The 20,466-nt window shown below is 43.3% G+C and overlaps 1 protein-coding gene and 1 long non-coding RNA gene across 2 annotated transcripts in view; one reads left to right on the top strand and one right to left on the bottom strand.

Moving 5' to 3' along the window:
* LOC123480793 (uncharacterized) overlaps positions 1-20,466 on the top strand; it is a 57,172-nt gene that overhangs the window by 4,093 nt on the left and 32,613 nt on the right. The window contains exon 2 of the long non-coding RNA XR_006656906.2: positions 3,160-3,222. This is a non-coding gene — a long non-coding RNA (uncharacterized lncRNA). The remainder of the gene's footprint in view (positions 1-3,159; positions 3,223-20,466) is intronic.
* FOXR1 (forkhead box R1) lies at positions 10,943-20,461 on the bottom strand. The gene is made up of 6 exons (XM_024570950.1): positions 20,319-20,461; positions 13,404-13,478; positions 13,048-13,298; positions 12,573-12,796; positions 11,478-11,716; positions 10,943-11,013 (listed from the first exon to the last, which is right to left on the bottom strand). The coding sequence occupies exons 1-6, from the start codon at positions 20,377-20,379 to the stop codon at positions 10,985-10,987; spliced, it is 879 nt and encodes a 292-aa protein (XP_024426718.1). The 5' UTR covers positions 20,380-20,461; the 3' UTR covers positions 10,943-10,984.

The raw sequence follows: 20,466 nt of genomic DNA, 5'->3' as shown, positions 1-20,466 counted from the left end.
GAGAAAATAGATGATACAAGGGGGAACCCTCCCCCCTGAAAAAAACCAAAATTATCTTCTGGTGTGCAGGCCCCTTGTAGTACAGTCTTCCCCTGCTAGGTAGTGTTCTAGGAACCCACCACTATCAGTGAACTAGCTGGTGGTGTTGTGAGAGGCTGTGTTCAGCTCCACTGAATTTTTTTGAAGGCTTTCAATGCACTTGCCCATTTCATGATGGGTGATTTACGAGTACTGTTGTGTTTAGGAGTTTTTAACCAAAAATGGCATGATCCCCATGCCTCACCCTCCCTATTCACCTGCTCTTGCCTGGGGCGACTTTTTCTTGTTTCCCCGATGAAAAGTCCTCAAAGCAGAACATTTTGCCAACGCGGAAGAGGTGGGGAAAAAAAAAACCATGGCAGAAGCACTACAAGGCATCAGAATCGATGAGTTCAAAAACTTTAGAGCAGTGGAAAAAAGTCTCAGGAGGTGTATTGCATCAAATGGAAAGTACTTTGAAGGTGACTGAAGTTTAAACATGTAAGAATAAATACACAATTTTTTATAAATAAATTCCGGGGTTTTTTGGGTCCCCCTTCGTATAAGGCATTCTTTCTTTCTTTTTCTTCTTCTTTTTTTTAATCTTCACTGGAGGACATGCTTATTATTGATTTTAGAAAGAGGGGTAGAGAGGGAGACAAGAGAGGGTGAGAAACACCAGTGCGAGAAACATTGATTGGTTCCCTTGCATATGCGCCCAAAACTGAAACATAGGCATGTGCCCTGACCAGGAATTGAACCCGCAACCTTTTTGTTCACAGGACAATGTTCCAACCAACTGAGCTGGCCAGGGCAACATTAAATTCTATGTAATATGTATGTTTACAATGAAATATGACACACTTGAGAAATATTTTTATATAGTGAAATTTGAAATAGGTTTTAATATTTAGAAAAGAAGTAATTTTAAAATCTCACTCACACCTTAACTTTGAGCTGTTTGGAAGATCTGTATAGAGAGTATCCTACTGTTGTACAGTCTAGCCTTTCAAAGTCAAAGATTGTCTAGGCCAGTAGTTTGTAAGGTGGGGCCTCCAGATCAGCAACATCAGCATCTGGGAGCATGTTAGAAATGCAATTTTAACCAAAGACAGGGAAATAAAGAACAAACTGACAGTGACCAGAGGGGAGTGGGGGAGGGGCATAACAGGGATAGGAGGGAAGAAGGGGAAGGATCAAGTCAAGGAACATGTATAAAGGACCCACAGACAAAGACAACAACAGGGGTGAGAGGGTGGGGGGGAGGATTAATGTGGGAGGTGGGGATGGGTAGGGCACAGAAGAGTAATGGGGGGAAAATGGGGACAACTGTACTTGAACAACAATGAAAAAAAAAAAAAAAAAGCAAATTCTTGGGCCTTACCCCAGACCTTCTGAGTCAGAAGCTCTGGTGTGGAGCCCAGCCATCTGTGGCTTAATGAGCCCTTCATGTGATTCTGATGTTCAATCAAGTTTAAGAATCACTGGTCTAAGTCCTAGATCCTCTTGGCTTCACTTTACACATTGAATACAGAAATATTTCTACCACACTCTTGTGGCAAACTATTACTTCACTTGACTTTCCAAGGTGGTCATTCTGTCAAACCACAACCATTGATCAAACCAGCTATCGTTTCCCGCATATGCTCCAAAGCTGCTTAGAGCAGCCTGTACTATCTGCTTCAAATTCTCTACTAACTTCTTAGCCATCTGAAATTTTGCTTTGAAATTGTTTCCCTAAAGTTCTCCACCACCAAATATTCATTCAGCTGCCATTTGAACTGGCCTTGTGTGAAATGGAACTCAACATATTCTGTGTTGCAACCGTTCTAGGCCTGACAGGTTCACAAGATTCAGGCAGACAGAAGAATATTCACGGAGCTGTGGGGATGATTGACATGCCTTTATTCGAGGGCAAGCCACGCATGCTGCAAGCTGCATGTGCCCTGCATGTGTTACTGCGCATCACACTGCATATCACCTGTCCCCCTGCATGGCACCCAGCATGGCGCCCAGGGAGCCCGTACCCCCTTAAGTACTGAAAAGAAACAAAGCCAGTAGAAAGCCAAAACAGGTTGTATAACATAGTGAGATTCTGTGCATGTGAACCCACTCAGGGCTATTGGAATACTTATCAGACCCAGTCTCAAGGCTATGAGAACACTACTTATCAGGCCCATTCTCAAGGTTATGGGAAACTGCTTTCCTTAGTTGCCCAGACATCTGGGTGAGGAAGCCAGACTGCCTCTGTTTACCCTACATCTTCCTCTTCAGAACACCCTTTATTTTTGTACTCCTAGTGAATGATACCACCAAGCAAAACCCTGGAGTTTTGTGGTGAGTTATCTTTGATATTCCTTTTTATTAAATCCCCATATCCACCCTGCACAGGTGGTTTTATAGGATTTCTGAGATGTTTGAAGTCCGTCTTTCATTTTTTATACACATAGAGCATACCTTATTCTAATTCCCTTCCTTTGTTTGCTTGGATTTATGTAAAATTTTTCTAACTGGTTTCTAAGTGCCTTGTCTATTTTAGTTCCATTTACCCTCCAGCCTTTGGTTTTAAGAAAGCCTCTAGCTCTGACCAGTGTGGCTCAGTTGGTTGTGTGTCGTTCAGCAAAACAAAAGCCACAGGTTCAATTCCCAGTTGGGGCACATGCCTGGGTTATGAATTTGGCCCCCAGGTGGGACACAAACAGGAGGCAACCTATGAATGTTTCCTTTTCTTTCTCCCTCCCTTCCCCTCTCTCTAAAAATAAATAAAATCTTTTTTTAAAAAGGAATAGATTCCATGTTTATTTACTGCTTTATCCTCTCCTCCTCTTGTTAAAAAAAAAAAAAGCCTCTAAAATGACTATCCTGATTAATGTCTCTTATTGCCTTCAGGAAAAACCTAAACTTCCCAGCATGACTTTCAAAATCTTTTACATATGACTTCCAGTTTTCTTTTCAGGCTACTCTTTTGCCACTCCCCTCCCCCTTCCCTGGCCACACCTCCTCCTCCAGTCAATACGGATGGTCCCAACTCAACAATGGTTCGATTTAGGATTTTTTAATTTTATGATTTTACAATGGTGTGAAAGTGATATACATTCAGTAGAAACTGTACTTCGAATTTTGATTGTTAATCTTTTCCAGGGCAAGTGATATTTGGTACAATACTCTCTCACTGATCCTGGGTGGCAGCAGGGAGCCATGAGGGTAAGCAATGAATACTCTTTATAGTGTAGAATTAAATGCATTTTCAACTTATATGTCAACTCTTTATAAGTTGAGAAGCATCTGTATTCCAGCAGTCCTATTGCTCCTATGAACTTTAGCATCTCCAACCACTGGATTCATTTGCCTGATAATTTTTTTCTATTATATTAAGTTCTGAAATATGAACTACAATGGAATTTTCATGAGGCTGGTGACTTTGCCTGGCATGTAGTGAAATCTTAATCCATTCATGAGTTTTCATATCAATTCATTACTGAACGAATGAAATGTCTCCCCTTTTGTGAGGTCTTCCAGAATTGTCCTTGCAGAATAATTTCTCAGTTCCAATGTCCTTTGCTCATCCTGTCATTATTTTCATTTAGTAGTCAGTTGAGAACCCAATAGTTGAAAGCTCTTCCAGTTCAGGGACTGCCTTGTTCATGCCTGAACCCTTAGCATAAAGTGGTCTTCTCTGCATGTTTTTCAAATTAAGTTAAGTCCATCAAAACTCCAGAGACCTGGGGATAAGATACCCTTGAGATGGGAATTTCAGCAAGGAAAGCACCTGTGAAGCATGCAGAATTGACAGTATCAAACTAATGGGTAGTTTTATTTATTTAATAATTATAAAAAGCAATTTCTTGTTTAAAAAACTGTACAGAAGGTATAAATAAAAAGTGATTCTCCTCCATATCTCTTGCCACCCCCAGTCCTCAAAGATGACTATTGCTGTTTGAAACCTATATTCTTCAAGATATTTCCCATGCTTAGACAACATGTTTTTATATATGAACAATATTCTCTGTCCCATTTAGAATCATATTGAACATACTGTTCTGCCAGGTTTTTTACTCCAAAAAATGCACTGTAGACATCTATGTCAGTAAATAGAGTATGATTTAAATACTATCCATATCCCAATGTCTCTCGAATGTATTTATATCTTCAGTTCAGACTTATCTTCTCAACTCCAGCTTACAATAATTATCTATTTGACATACCACCCTGATGTCTCTCAGATTCTGAACAGAACCGCTAAAACCTGCTGTTCCTACAGGCTTTGCTCAAACCCAAAACCTGGGACATTCTTCTTCTCCTGCACCTAGTCAATCCTGGTGACTTATTGGTTCTACCTGTAAGATACCTCATCCAATCAGTCTGCTTCTATTTCTACTGCCACTGCCACTACCCCAGTACACTTGGAGTACTGAAATTCCCTCCTAGCAGGTCTTCCTGCTTCCATATTTGCATCCCTGCAAGCCACTTTCAATGAGGGGCTAAGTTGTATTCTATTTGTCATGGCTTTATCCCCATTTTCTCAACAGCCCAAGGTGAGGAGGTCCCTATCTCCAGGGTTTGCCCATCTGTTCCCTCCACCAAAACACTTTTCCTTCTCATCCTCAGCCTGGATAGGTAGGCCTCAGTTAAAATGTTTTTCATCCTGGCTGGTGTGGCTCAGTGGATTGAGCACTGACCTGTGAATCAAAAGGTCACTGGTTCAGTTCCCTTTCAGGGCACATGCCTGGGTTGCCGGCCAGATCCCCAGTGGGCCACGTCCTCATTTGGGGGTAAGCAAGAGGCAACTGATGGATGTTTGTTTTATTTTTTTAAATATATTTTACTGATTATGCTACTACAACTGTTGCATTTTCCCTCTTGTATTCCCCTCCGCCCTGAACACCCCCTCGCACCCTCATCCTCCCTTTTAGTTCATGTCCATGGGTCGTACATAGACATGTATAAGTTCTTTGGTTTCTACATTTCCTATACCATTCTTAACCTCCCCCTGTCTATTTTCTGCCTACCATTTATGCTACTTATTCCCTGTACCTTTTCCCCCATTTCCTCCTCCCCTTCCTCACTGATAACCCTCCATGGGATCTCCATTTCTGTAATTCTGTTCCTGTTTTAGTTGTTTGCTTAGTTTGCTTTTGTTTTTTTAGGTTTGGTTGTGAGTTTGTTGTCATTTTACTATTTATAGCTTTGATACTCTTCTTTTTCTTAGATAAGTGCCTTTAACATTTCACATAATAAGGGTTTGGTGATAATGAACTCCTTGAACTTGACCTTATCTGGGAAGCACTTTCTCTGCCCTTCCATTCTAAATGATAGCTTTGCTGGATAGAGTCATCTTGGATGTAGGTCCTTGCCTTTCATGACTTGGAATACTTCTTTCCAGCCCCTTCTGGCCTGCAAGGTTTCTTTTGAGAAATCAGCTGACAGTTTTATGGGAACTCCTTTGTAGGTAACTGTCTCCTTTTCTCTTACTGCTTTTAAGATTCTCTCCTTCTCTTTAATCTTGGGTAATGCAATTATGATGTGCCTTAGTATGTTCCTCCTTGGGTCCAACTTCTTTGGGACTCTCTGAGTTTCCTGGACTACCTGGAAGTCTATTTCCTTTGCCAGATTGGGGACGTTCTCCATTATGTTTTCAAATAAATATCCAATTTCTTGCTCTTCCTCTTCTTCCACACCTATGATTCAGATGTTGAAACACTTAAAGTTGTCCTGAAGATTCCTAAGCCTCTTCTCATTTTTTTGAATTCTCATTTCTTCATTCTGTTCTGGTTGAATGTTTATTTCTTCCTTCTGCTCCAAACCATTGATTTGGGTCCCGGTTTCCTTCCCATCACTATTGTTTCCCTGTACATTTTCCTTTATTTCACTTCACACTTCCTTTACTTTTTCCTCTAATTTGCAACCATACTCAACCAATTCTCTGAGCATCCCAATTACCAGTGTTTTGAACTGTACATCTGATAGGTTGGCTATCTCTTCACCACTTAGTTGTATTTTTTTCTGGAGCTTTGATCTGTTCTTTCATTTGGGCTGTTTTTGTTTTTGTTGTCTTGGTGTACCTGTTACATAGTAAGGGGTAGAGCCTTAGGTATTTGCCAGGGTGGGGCAACCCATGTTGCTGCTGTGTTGCTGCACTTTATGTGGGGGAGGGGTCCAAGAGGGGACAATGCTGTTTGTTCAGCTCTCTGCCAGCTTTCAGTCACTTCCTCCACTACCCACAAACAAATTGGGCCCTTCTGGTGCTGACTCCTGGGTGGGTGGGTTTGTGTACATTCTAGGCCCCTGTGGGTCTCTCCAACGAACTCTCCTGTGAGACTGAGAGTTTCTCCTGCAGCCTCAACTCCCACGGTTTTCAGTCACAGGTTTTGAGGCTTTATTTATCTGCACTGGAGCCCTGAGTTGCGCAGTCTATCTCGCTCCCCAGTTGTTCCTCCGGGTTTATCTGCACGCAAATGTGGGACTGCCCACTACACCAGCCGCCGCCTTGCCACAAGTCCTCTCTGCCCAGCTGCCCATCTCCACCCCTTATACCGGTCTGGATGAATTTTTCTTCTTTAATTCCTTGGTTGTCAGACTTCCATACAGTTGGATTTTCTGTCAGTTCTGGTCGTTTTTTGTTTTTAAATTTGTTGTTGTCCTCTTTGGTTGTGCGAGGAGACACAATGTATCTACCTACACCTCCGTCTTGGCCAGAAATCCTTGAAAGCTAGATGTTTCTCTCACATTGATGTTTCACTCCCTCTCTTTCTCTCTCCCTTCTCCTCTCTCTGAAAATACATAAAGTCTTTTTAAAAAAATAAATAAAATGTCTTTCTTGGGAAGGCCTTCTCTGACCTTCTCTCCAATCTAATTTAAGTACCCACAATAACCTAAACTTACCTTGTTAGAATTATCATTGTACATTATTAGTATTTGGGGTTCTTTTAAAGATTTTATTTATTTACTTTTAGAGAGAAAGGAAGGGAGAAACATCAATGTGTGGTTGCCTCTTGAGTGCCCCCTACTGGGGACCTGGTCCACAATCCAGGCATGTCAAACCAGCGACCCTTTGGTTTGCAGACCAGTGCTCAATCCACTGAGCCACACCAGCCAGGGAATTAGTGTTTGTTTAATGTCTGCCCATCTAGGCTCAAAACTCTGAGGGAGAACCCATTTTGTTTTCTCCTGTACCCTAGCACCTGGCACATTGAGAACTCAAATAAATGCTGAATGAGCAAAAAGGAGAATGTGAAGGTAGGAGTATAGTATTCTATCAGGGGTAAAATGGATAAAGTCAGATTTTTCTCAGTGTCTTTTTCCACAAGGTCTATATTGGGTTTTTTTTTGTGTTTTTTTTGTTTTTTTTTATTGTTGACACTATTACAGATGTACCACATTTCCCTCTCTTTGCCCCCCTTACCATCCCTGGCCTTCACCACACTGTTGTGTCCATGGGCTATGTATATATGTTCTTTGGCTAATCTCTCCCAGTCTCCCCACCTCACTTCCCTTTAAGATCTGTCAGTCTGTTCCATGTATCCAAGCCTCTGGTTTTATTTTGTTCATTAGATTCCACATATGAATGAGATCATATGGTATTTGTCTTTCTCTGACTGGCTTATTTCACTTAGCGTAATATTCTCCAGATCTACCCATGCTGTTGCAAATAGTTCCTTCTTTTTTATAGCTGCATAGTATTCCATGGTATAAATGTACCACATCTTTTTTATCTACTAATCTACTGATGGGCACTTGGGCTGTTTCCAAATCTTGGTTATTGTAAGTAATGCTGCTATGAACATAGGGGTGCATATACTTTCTCTGATGTTTCGGGATTTTTTGTTCTCCTTTCTGAACAGTTGCCTTTGGATCCACTTGCAACTTAAACCAGACATTGACAAGAATGTGGACAGGGATAAGAATATGCACAAAGTGCAGACAAGGTGGACAAATTAAGGCCAAATCAGATGATATTCTCTCCTTCTTGGGAGATGAATAGACCAGGGTGATAGGATAATGAACTCTGGTTGCAGAGTGCTGGGTGGGCCCAGAGTGAATGACACTAATGACCTGGTCCCTCCACTCATTCTTCAGGTGAATATCACATAAAAATTAGCATCCAGACTGTCCAGGAAGAGAAAATCAGCACAAAGCATCTCCAGATAGATTGGGGAGAGGCAGTTCTCCACATGCTTCAACTGGGCATCTGCATCCTTTTCTTGGCACTAGTCACTTTTTCCCATTCCCATCCCTGTTCTTTCCCACCTCCATGATATCCACCTCTGCTTCCTGGGAGCATTATCAGCTCAGTCCCCCTCACTCCTCCGACCCCCAACCCCTACAGGGCAAGGCCGGCTTTGAGCACTTCTGGAAAACTACTAGCTGTTGTTAAATCTAGGCCTGGAAAAAGGACCCAGTGCTAATGTTTGTTGTGAGATGTCTTTCCCAGCTCCTTCAGACAGAGCTAATTGCTATCTTCTCTGTGCTTCCAAAGAATGTTGAATCTGACTGTCAGAGAAGTTACTAGTTACAATTCTTATCAAACAGTGCATTCTTACTAGCTAGGCTCTGGGAGTTTGGACATGGAGGTCTTGGACACAAACGTGCCATTCCATTGTATTGTTTTCACTGATTGCCAGTGTCACTGTGGGTAAGTGCTGAGACAGGGACTGTATGGTAAACATTCCTTGGTTTTGTGGTTCACTCCCACCAGCCTTAACACTCTACAAATTGAGCAAATATTTTGTAAGACCATTTTTACTACCCTGAAATGAATGTTACCAATAAAAATAACCCACCTCCACATATAATTTTAAACAGACCAATATAGTGCTAACTGCATTGTAAACAAAAATAAAGGAAGAAAATTTTATAAAATGTTTCAATTAATAAACTGTATTTGAAAACATGACCTAGTTGGAAATTGGCACATATGGCGACATCTGTCCAGAAAAAAAGTCTAGCCATTATTAATATATGAAGAATAATTTGCACAACATCAAAGTAACCTGGCAACTAAGGAGAGTGGACTGGAATGCACATGTGTGAAAAATGGTGACTTCACTGTACCAGTCAGTGGGGGCAGTAGATGCCGTTGAGTGAGCTTGGGTAGTGTGTGGGCATCGCATTCAAAATGATTGAGCATGTACAGCAACGAATCTACACCAAATTTTGCATTAAGCTTGAATATTCCGCCACAGAAACTATTTGGGTGATTCAGAAGGCCGCAGCTATGGGCAACTGGTGACTGGCAGCTTCATCACGACAACACTCCCTCTCATGCATCACATCTCCTGCAGTTTTTTGATGAAACATCAAATCACCCAAGTGACTCAGCCCCCTACAACCCAGATTTGGCACCCTGCAACTTCTGGCTTTTCCCAAAATTAAAGTCATCTTTGAAAGGAAAGAGATTTGAGAATGTCAACAAGATTCAGGAAAATATGAAGGGGCAGGTGATGGCAATTGGGAGAACTATGTGAGGTCCCAAGGTGTCTACTTTTAAGGGGACTGAGGCATCATTGTTCTATGTACAATTTTTTTTGTATCTTGTATCTTTTTCAATAAGTGTCTCAATTTTTCATATTACATGGCTGGATACATTCTGGACAGATCTCATAGTGAATAACTTAGATTTAAGAGATCATATTCAAATAACTATTGAAAATGCTTTTTCTTTATATTGGCTACCTTGAAATAATAACTAAAGATTTGTTTATACATGTAGAATACCTGTGAATACAACAGATAGACAGAATGATAGGAGGCATATGGTATTGATGACTTAAGTGCCGGAGCAGCTTTGCTGTCAGCAAAGTGATTTTTCCAAAATGGCAGACAACTCTTGGTAAAATTCCAAATCAAAGAGTACAATCTTCCTTAGTCCTTTCCAGGATTACAGTCCTGGAAAGTTCAGTGTATATTAAAATGATGTACTCTGACTGGTGTGGCTCAGTGGGTTGGGCATTATACCACAAACTGAAAGTTCCCTGGTTTGATTCCCAGTCAGGGCACATGCCTGGGTTGTGGGCCAGGTACCCAGTGGGGGGTGCACAAGAGGCAACCAATTGGTGTTTCTCTGGCACATTGATGTTTCTCTCCCTCTCTCTCTTTCTTCCTTCCCTTCTAACAATAAATAAAAATCTTAAAAAAAAGAAAATGATGCAACAAATGCTTTCTGCTGTTAGATTCTCAGCTCAGGTCATTATAAATGGCCTGAGGTGTGAGGATCAATTCTCTAGGGTGAGAAACTGCCCCCTAACTGAGGTCATCTGACATTCCTGGGTCTGACTTCAATGCCCACAACACCCCCATTGGGCAACCACAGTGCCCTCTAGGGTCAGGGAGAGGCCCTGGCCTATCACTGCTACATTTCTGCTGTGTGTTTGGGAATGAATGCACACGCTACAGTGCAGAGGTGGTGGTGGAAAGGTGACTAAGTTGGGATTTTGTATGTTACCAAAATGTGCAAATCAAACAAAAAAGGGTCTTTCTTCAAAGGTAGAGATTTTGGTCTGGTAGTCCATGGATCATGCTTTTCAGGAATACCATGTTTCAGAGACCATACAGGGGGCAGTCAGATTTCCAGTGAGACAGACTGCAAAGGATTAAGGAGTAAATAAGTGGACAGGAAATAAAGGCTATTGGGTGCTGCTTCTTTGGGCTTTTTGCAGGGTTGGCTGCTACAAGCTAGCATTTCCCAAAACTATCCTTATAACCCAGAAAAGTGGGACTTGCTCCAGGATCCAAAAGAGGACTGAGTATTTTCTTCCTTTGAGGAGAGTATGGAATCCCTCTGCTGCACACCAGGAAACTGCCCCATTGCCTCTGGTGCATCCATCAGCTCTGAGGGCATCCCATTTATAACCTCAGAGTTGATCTCCACCTCTGCCCTCTCTCCCATCCTCAGAAACCACACACATACACACAGCAGGCTGCTGCAGGTAACTTTAATAAGGCATGGGCTGACTCTCACTTGTTGGATTTAAAGGTCAAAGAGGAAGGGCATCACATCTGTAAGAAAAGAGAGTTAAAGGAATTTATCTGCCCTTTGCATTTGCTGTTCCATAAGCCTGGAATGCCCTGTCACAGCAGATGTTCTTCTGTCTTAAGGCCCACATGCCAGCTGGTGTCCAGGAAAAGAAAAAGCCCTTTTTGCACATAACCTCTCAAACCATGCTTCTGACATTGTGTGGTCACCATTTCCCTAGGCTGCTAGAATGTGTGTAGGCCCAATGCACCTTAGTTGTTTCTCTATCAACTCCCTATACCTCAAGTCCCATGATTGTGTGTGGGTTCCCACCTTAGGCAGGCATCACCCCAGGGTCTCAGACCACTGCTGTCCTCTTCCCCCCTTCCTACATAAGGTAACCACCCCCAAATGTGGCCCAGGTCCTTCCTTGCACATTCAGCCTTAGGTCAGGATCTTCAGGTCCCCTCCTCTTGCCCACCTCCCACCATATGACAGGGCCTCACACCTGGCTGGCTCATGCACTGTTGGATACTTTCCAGCTGAGAGGAGGCCAAGGCTCGGGCCTCCTCCTCAAAGCGGCGGTGTCCCTCCTCAGTCAACTTCCAGAGGCAGGATCGAGGCCATGGGCTAGCCCCACCCCGCATGCTGACTGGCACTTTCTCAAAGCTGTCTCGGAAACAGAGATTGTGACGGATGGTATTCTTCCAACCCTCCGGAGCCGTCCGGAAAAAGGGGAAATGTTGTCTGTGGACAGGGAGGAATGGTAAGGAAAGGCATGGCTTCCTTTGCAGATGTTGTATCCTTGAGTATGTTCTCCCCCAGGGGCCAGGAACCACAGCCCTTCTCTCCAGGTGGAGAGTGACAAGTTGGCCTAAACTGCTCTTTTGCTGATTGAGCATGTGGCAAAAGCTCCACCTGGTGCATTGCTTGTACAAACTCTCATCTTTTAAACTCAGCTTATTGCCCCCATTCCTAGGCTCATCATCCTCCCAGGAGCCAAGCATAAACTAGGCCAGCCAACTCCTGTAAAAGGAATCCTGGTCAAGAAAGGATACCACTTGAGGATTAATATTCGGAGACTTCTGATACAGGAAAAAGGTCTGAGAAACTCCTCATACTCATGCGTACTTGACTACCAAAGCTAAACGTAAATCCCTTCGCAATTGGGTACCCCTAGGGTTACAGGGAGCTTTGCCACACAGCACAGCCCAAAGGGAAAGCATGGGAAACTAGACTTTATTTTAGATAATCTTGAGAAGGAAGGTGGGAGAATTTATCACCCAGGTGAATTTATGTTTTAAAGAACTAAAATATAAAGAGATTAGGCTTTTCTAATGTGAATGGGGGTGGAGGTGGATATCTTCCTGTACATGTGATGTGTTGACACACATTCAGGGACAATCCAGAACCAATGCCTGGGAAAGGAGAATTAGGAATACACTTACCTCTCATCCGGATGGTAAAACTGAGGCAGCAGCCAAGGGTTGGGGCAGATTGGAAGATTTTGGAACAAGGGCCTTGACCCCTCCCTTCCCCCTCCTCACACCCCCCCCACCTCCCCCCCCACCCCCCCCCCCCACTCCCCATCCCCAGCAGGTACCGAGTGAAACTGTAGATCTGTTGCACGTTGAGGCCACAGGGGGAACTGTTTCTTAATGCCAGTGCGATTAGATGGAAGTAATTGAGAGGGGGCCGGGACCAGAGCCCCCTCTCCTGGCTGTTGCTTTGCAGAAGCCGACTCTGGAGGGGGGCCCTTTTGTGAGGGGATGGGAGAGTCACACAGGAGCGGCCATCCTGGTCCTTAGCCGCCTCCTCTTCTGTGAGCTAGAGGAGCACAGAGTAGGAACTTGTCCTGACTCCACAGCTTCTACTCCAGGAGTGCAGTGGCAGGAAGGGGTAGTGGTTTAGGGCCACCATCTGGACTGCTCCCCAACCCAAGGGCACAGCTAATTTCTGAATCCATTGACCCTTTGTTATCCCTAAAAAAAACAAAAAACAAAAAACAAAAAAACCCCCAGAACTCTCTGATGCATCATCACTATGCCCTCCCTGCCTACAACCCCAGAAATTCCTACCTCCCAGTTGCTGGGGGAAGAAGCAAACTGCTTCCAAGGGAAAGACTGCTCTCTGGAGGAAGGTGGCAGTGACTCCATGACTTTGGCCTCTGAGCAGTTGGCAAAGTCTTCCTCTCTGGGGGCTGGCTGAGGGCAGGGGAGTCTGCTTGTCAGATCCTCCCCTTTACTAGATTCTGGGACCTCCAGCTTTCCAGGGGGAAACACGATGTTGGGGTTTACCCACATCCACAGGTTGGGCTCAATATCTGGACCTATGCAGAGAAAAAAAGATTGTGTTCCATAGCTCACTGGACTTTGGGTGTCCAGACCAGGCCACAAGACCATCCATGTCAGACAACTCACTCCCCACTACTCACCATCTTTATCAGGGTTGGGTGTTTTCCCTACAGGTAGTTTTGGTGGCTCAATTATATGGAGTTTATATCTGGCAACTGGCAAAAAGAAAGACAAAAGAGAATCAAAACATCCTAGGATTTCCACTGAGGTGCCAGTAGACTGGTCCTTGAAGCTTCTCTGGGATAGGGCTGTGGGCTCTGCCTGGGGAGTTATGGCACCATATTGCACTAGTTTTCTCCTTACTTCTCTGACCTTCTCATTCACCTCTGCATTCTTCTCTTCTCACACTATACATATACTGTTCCCGAATGATCTGATCAATGCCTGTGGCTTCAGTCACCATCCATAAACTTAAGGCTTTCAAAGCTTTATCTCTAGCCCAGACTTCTCTGCTAGCCCTTAATTAGAACTCCCCATAGGTATCTTTGCTTGGCTAACCTACAGGCACTTTGAACGGCATTTCTAAAACTAAGCTCCATCTTGCTCCTTAACCTCCTAAATTCCTTTTTCAGCACATGGCACCACCATCTAACCAGTTTTTCAGGCCAGAGACTTGGAAATCATTCTTGACACTTCTCTTTCCCATACAGCCACACCCAATGCATCAGCAAGTCCTACCATCCTAGTCCAAGCCATAACCCAAATGGTCTGTTTCTTTAACTCATCATATTGCAATTTGAATGATCTTAAAATGTTAATCCAACCTTATCAGCCTGCTGTGTAAAACTTGGAGATGGCTTTCCATTGCCCTTGGGCCAAATCTAAAGACACATATTTCTTGAGATAGTCTAAAAGGCCCTGGCTTGTCATCAGTGTTGAGTCATTCCTCCCAGGCTCTTCACCCATCTCCAACAGATCACATTCTAGATCCTAGGCCTTCCCACAAGCTGTTTCCTTTGCCAGAAACACTCTTCCTTCTTCCTGTTGTCATGGGTAATTGCTACTTACCCAGCATGTCTCTGTTTAAACATCTCTCTAAAGCAGGCCTTTTCTGACCACCTGTCCAAACACTCCCATAGCACCCATGTTATTGTAATTAATAGAGTCTACTAAAATTAATAGAGTCTATCCAGGTCTGTCTTGTTCACTGCCTGGCACATGGGAGAAGCTCACCTTAATTGGATGAATGAATTCATAGTGGGCTAAGAGTAATTCAAGTATATATAAGAGCTATCTGTTTGGTACTCCACTGGCTCGTTAGGGATAAAGGGAACTATTTGTGTCTTCTTCATTGTCCCCATGAGTGTCACCATATTACAAATGAATCTAGGATTTTGCTTGGAAAATGATGATATACTTATGGGAGAGCTCAGTAATTAGAAAGGATGCCCATTACATTGCTAATGTTCAATACAGTATTCAAAAAAGGAAAAAGTAGCAAGAGATAAAAAGTTGGAAAGTAAAAGGCCAAAATACCATTATTTACAAAGAAGTGGTTAACATAGAAAACCACCCAAAATTGATATACAAATTATTAGGACCAATAAGAGTCAAGGAAGTTTGCTGGATATAAGAACAACACACTAATCAATAGTGTTACTCTGTAGCAGTGTTAAGAAACTGGAAAATAGCCCTGGCTGGTGTGGCTCATTGGGCTGAGTGCCGGCCTGCAGACTGAAAGGCTGCTGGTTCTGATTCCCAATCAGAGCACAGACCTGGGTTGCAGGCCAGGTCCCTGGTTGGGGGCTTGTGAAAGGCAACTGGTCAATGGTTCTCACATATCCATGTTCCTCTTCCTTTCTTTCTTCCTCCCGTCCCCTCTCCCTAAAAAAATAAATATCATCTTTAAAAAAAAAAAGAAATGAAAAAGGTACTATTCACAATAGCAATCAAAGTAATAAAGTCTCTAGGGGTTAACCCATCAAAGAATGAACCAGACTTTAGGGGAAAAGTTTGGTTCATTCACTACAATCCCTATTTAATCCCTATTGTAGGTTCAAACCCTACAATCACTATTTAAGGACATACAAGACCTAAATAAACAACGACATGTAATACATATTATAAAGATGTCAATTACCCTCAAAGTAATCTGTATGTTTTATACAGATATAATAATTATAGTAGGTTCTGCACTGTAAAACTCACAAGGAAAAGAAATCAACTGATAAAACTCAATAGAAAAAACAATTTAACTCATAAAGATCTTAGTTCTCTAATAGACAGATAGCTTCTACAACTCAGTAAGTAAAAGGCTACACAAACCTATAATGGGCAAAGGATACAAATCAGTATTCACAAGGAGGAGAAACCTGAATGACTAACACGATGCCCAGTCTTACATAAGAACACAATAAAATACTTTACATTAAACTGATAAAAATTATAAAAACAGAAAATACCAAGTGTTGGCAAAGATGCAGAAAAAAAATTTTTTTAAGAGGAGAAGGGAGGGAGAGAGAGAGGGAAAGAATAGTGGCTGCTTCTCGAAGGTGCCCTGACTGGGGACCAAACCCCACCCCCAACCACCACCCAAACAACTGAGCCATACCAGTCAGGACAGAAATAGAATTTTTTACTACACTGAACAACTGACATCAACTGGTGCTGCCACCATGAAAAATAATCAGGCAATATTATAATTTACTATACTGTCTACTCATGGGTATGTATATTCAAGTTAATATAGGAACTTACATACTAATCTGCATTGTTGCTCTCATCTACCAAATTCTCAGTCACTCCCCTTGATTAGAGGAGTTTAGCTCCTGCCTCACTGTCACTAACACTTCTCTTGTCTTAAGTCTTGGCTATTTCAATACATAGACAATTCTCCAAATAACCTGGCTTCTTGAACTCTTCTCCTCCAAAGATCTTGCCTTCCATTTTACTTTAGACAGTCTCCCTCACTGTCATAACCTGAATGAGTAACTGTAACCTCTCCATAACCTCATTTTTGTACCACATAAAAACACATTACCTCTTATCTTTCCAGTTACCTCCTTCTCAACCCCAACTATCCTTTGATACCACTGATGTCACCAATTCATTGATCTATGGTTTGGGGGTACTTGTTTGCTAGAGTTGGATTTAATCAGGGTTGGTGTTTGGCCTAGCAAGTGCCTCAAAGCTTTGTAGAGCCAAAGGAATTGAAGGGTGTATGCCAGAGAGCAAGCATGTTTGACCATGGGGTCCCAGGTTAAAGAAGAGAGGACATCCAGTGATTGGGAGCAATAAAAGGGTGACAGAACCAACAGATTGGTGATTTCAGCCTCCGTCTGTCTGTCTCCCTCCTTCCCTCCTTCTCTGGCACAGACGCCCTCATGCCGTCTGAAGGACCATGTTTCAACAATCCTCTCTTTTCTTTCCTGTTAACTTCTTTCTTTTTTTTTCTTTTTTGGTCTCTATTGGATCATTCTCACCAGCATTCAGATATGCTGTTAATTCTCTCATATTAAAAACAAAAACTTCTGCCCTGGCTGGTGTGGCTCAGTAGATTGAGTGCCAGCTTGCAAACCAAAGGGTTGCTGGTTTGATTCCCGGTCAGGGCACATGCCTGGGTTGCTGACTGGGTCCCCAGTGGGGGGTGGGGAGCATGTGAGAGGCAACCACACATTGATGTTCCTCTCCCTCTGTTTCTCCTTCCCTTCCCCTCTAAAAATAAATAAATAAAATCTTTTAAAAAAATTTCTTTGCCAGGCCAGTATCTCAGTTTGCTTTCCTTTGAGGCAGAACTCCTTGAAAGAATGGCCTATACTTTCTGTCTTTACTTCCCCTCCTTCTACTCTTTAACCTATGCCAATCAGGCTTTCTCCACCACTCAACCAAAACCATATCATCAAGGATCTGTTTTGCTAAATCCAATTGTCAGTGCACCTCTTACCAGATCTCTCAGCAACATTCTTCTCATCTGACCACTCCTTCCTTGAATTAATTTCCCTCTTTCTCTCTCTCTCTCTGTCTCTCTTTCTTTCTTTCTTTCTTGACAGAAGGGAAGGAAGGGAGAAAGGGACAAAAGCATACATGTGAGAGAGAGAAACATCCATCTGTTGTCTCTTGCACGCCCCCATCTGGGGACCTGACACACAACCCAGGCATGTGCCCTGACTGGGAATGAAACAGCACTAAGCCACATCCACTAAGCCACACCCGCCAAAGCAAAACACTTTCTTTACTTGTTTTCCACAATCTCGGTTTTGATTCTCAGTGATTATTTCCTCAGTTTTTGCTGGTTATCTCTCTTCTCTCCAATCTCTTTACAATGGAATGCCCCCAAGGCTCACCCTTATTCCTTCTCTGTCTTCTCTATTCTCACTCCTTAAATGCCTCTATACCAAAGATTCTCAAAATTTATATCTGTAGTCCACATCTCTCCCAGAACTCCAGACATACATATTTACTTGCTTATTCAACATTTTTACTTGGATATCTAAAAAGTATTTCAACTCAGCATGTCCAGACAGAATTCCTAATTTTCTACCCTAAACCTGTCCCACCAACAGCTTCTCTCAGTAGAAAGCAACTTCATTCTTCCACTTAGTTAGCCAAAAACCGTGGAGGAGTCATCCTCTAATGCACAGGTGGCAAACACATGGCCCATGGGCCAAATCTGGCCCTCCACCTTGTTTCTACCCAGCGGCAGTGCCAAGCTCCTTGCCCCTAGTTAAGGAGTAGTTACATTTATACAGTCCTAAAATTACATTTGGCCCTTTGAAGGCAACTGCAAGGCTGATGTGGCCCCCGTTGAAAATGAGTTTGACACCCCTGCTCTAATCTCTTTCTTACACCATACATCCAATCTATCAGCAAATCTAGCTGGTTCTACCTTCCCACCATGTCCTCTGCTACCATCCTGGTGGTCCAGTCTAGCATCATCTCTGGTCTGAATTACTATGTAGCCTTCTAATTAGCCTCCTGGCTTTTAGGCTCCTAGCTTCTTTATCTCTACAGTGTACCCTCAATACAGCAGCCGCAGTGATACTTTCACAATACAGATTATGCAGGATCAGCTACATAATTTGCAAGGCCCAATGCAAAATGAAAATCTGAAGCTCCTTGTTCAAAAATTATTAAAAATCTCAAGACAGTGATAGCAGAGCATTAAATCAAGAATAGCCACCCTAAACAACTATACAGTGCACATACTCATGAATCTAGTGACTGTATCTCTCCTCTGCTCAAAACCTTTCAACCATGCCTCACCTTACTCAAAGTCAACTCCAATGTCCTTTAAGTGGAAGACAGTTCTTCCTGATGTCTGCTCCACACCCTGTGAACTCTCTTCTTTGTTGATCTTCATCCAACCTCACTGGCCTCTTTACTGTTCCTCAAATGCTCCAACCACATTCCTTCCTTAGGGTTTTTGCACTGGCTATTCTTGCTGCCTGGGAGACTTTTCCTCTAAATATTATTTTCTTGGTTCACTATCTCATCTCCTTAAACTCATTGCTCAAATATTATGTTCCCAATGAAGCCCAGCTTGATGACCCTATTAAAACTGTAGCTGCTACCACCTTCCCTGCTCCCTATCCCATTCCTGAGCCTTCCTTACTAAGTCCTTTCCCCCATCTCAGTTATTACCTTATAACACACTAGTAGATAGATTTTTTTTATGTGGACCGTATATCTGTCCCCAGTGGAATATAAGCTCCAAGACAGCTTGCCTGGTTGTTTTTTCATTATATATCCTGAGTGTCTAGAACAGTGCCTACCAAACTGGAGGTGCTCAATGAATATTTCTTGGATCAGTGAAGGTATTGGAATGTTCATCAGCATTACTATGGTGGCAAAGAGTTGGGGCACTTTAGGTCTTCATTAGTAAGGAGCATTAAACTGCAAGAATTAGCATACAATAGTCAAAAATGATGAAGCAGATCTACATTTAGCAATCTGAATGGCTCTCAAAAACAATGTGATCTCTTTCTCCGCCATATGAGGACACAGCAAGAAGAGGACTATCTGCAAACCATTAAGAGTCCTCACAGGGCGGGGGTGGGGGGTGGGGGCGGGGACAGTGGGTAGAGGGGATTACAGGAACTACTATAAAGGACACATGGACAAAACCAAGGGGGAGGCTGGAGAGGGGGGAGGGAGGTGGGTTCACCTGGGGTGGGGTGGAGGGATGGGGAGAAAAGGCATACAACTGTAATTGAATAACAATAAAAAAAAAAAAAAGAGTCCTCAGAGGGGAAAAAAAAATGTGAAGGGGGGTGTAAATGAACATTATGTAAATTAAGGTCACCTATAAATATAAAACAATGCTAAACAGTTCTCAAAGATACACATATCTGAAAACATTAACTCAGTTGGGGCAAATACATGGGAGTGTGGATGATAGAAGTGGGGTTGGCGACTGAAGCCGGAAAAACAGTTAATCCAAGCACTTTGCTGGAACATATGGCAGTAACTTACCAAGAAAGTGGGAAGTGATTACCTCAATTCTCTGCACTTGAGGTCCAAATTTAAAATAAATTTTAAAAAAGACCCCGATGGCCAACCATCCATTCTGCAAATATTGAGCACCTCTAGGTGTCAGACTATGTATTAGGTGATACGGACATAGCCACAGTCAAACTGATCATTACTTTTTTTTTTAAGAGAAAAATTAGTAAAAAATTAGTACTGTGCCAAATGGCAAAAGGCACCTTGGAGAAAAGGCCCAGAAGAGGCCTAGAAGTCACTGGGACAGGGCTGGGTGGGTGGCCTGGAGCTGAAAACACCCTGCCAGGAGGGAGGATCGCTGCCTTCCGAAGGCTTGCAGTCTAGGTGGGAGGCTCACTGCTCCCGGACCTGGGGTGGGGGAGGGGTCGCTGGGGTTCCGCAAAGAGAGTAGCGGATCGCAAAACTCTGCGCCATCACCCGGCCTTGCCTAGGGAGGGGAGGAGGTCAAAGTCTGGGGAACCCCCTAGCCCTGTTCCTGCTCCCATGAGCCCCCCCTCCCGCCACCCGACACGCCCAAACCTCCCCCAGCCCTCCCCACCCATGCAGATGCTCACGGTTCTGCTCTGCTAAGGGCAGGTGCGTGGTCGTGAAGGCCAGAAAGCACTCGTTCCCCATGTCCCAGTCCAGCAGGCCCGGGACCTGGCCATGGAGGCTGGCCCAGAAGTCGAGGTGTTGAAGCTTCAGGTCCACCTTCAGGGAGAG

Source organism: Desmodus rotundus, chromosome 5 (genome assembly GCF_022682495.2).
Source record: "Desmodus rotundus isolate HL8 chromosome 5, HLdesRot8A.1, whole genome shotgun sequence".
Lineage (NCBI taxonomy): Eukaryota > Metazoa > Chordata > Mammalia > Chiroptera > Phyllostomidae > Desmodus > Desmodus rotundus.
This window is presented reverse-complemented; position numbering and strand designations above follow the sequence as displayed.

What these genes read in the sequence shown, in the direction of transcription:
- FOXR1 (XM_024570950.1), bottom strand. Translation starts at nt 20,379, where the DNA reads ATGGGGAACGAGTGCTTTCTGGCCTTCACGACCACGCACCTGCCCTTA. An exon ending in CTTCCCCCAGCAACTGGGAG is followed by an intron (nt 12,797 to 13,047) that starts GTAGGAATTTCT and finishes GTGCTCCTCTAG; the next exon opens with CTCACAGAAGAGGAGGCGGC. An exon ending in CAGATCTACAGTTTCACTCG is followed by an intron (nt 11,717 to 12,572) that starts GTACCTGCTGGG and finishes CCCTGTCCACAG; the next exon opens with ACAACATTTCCCCTTTTTCC.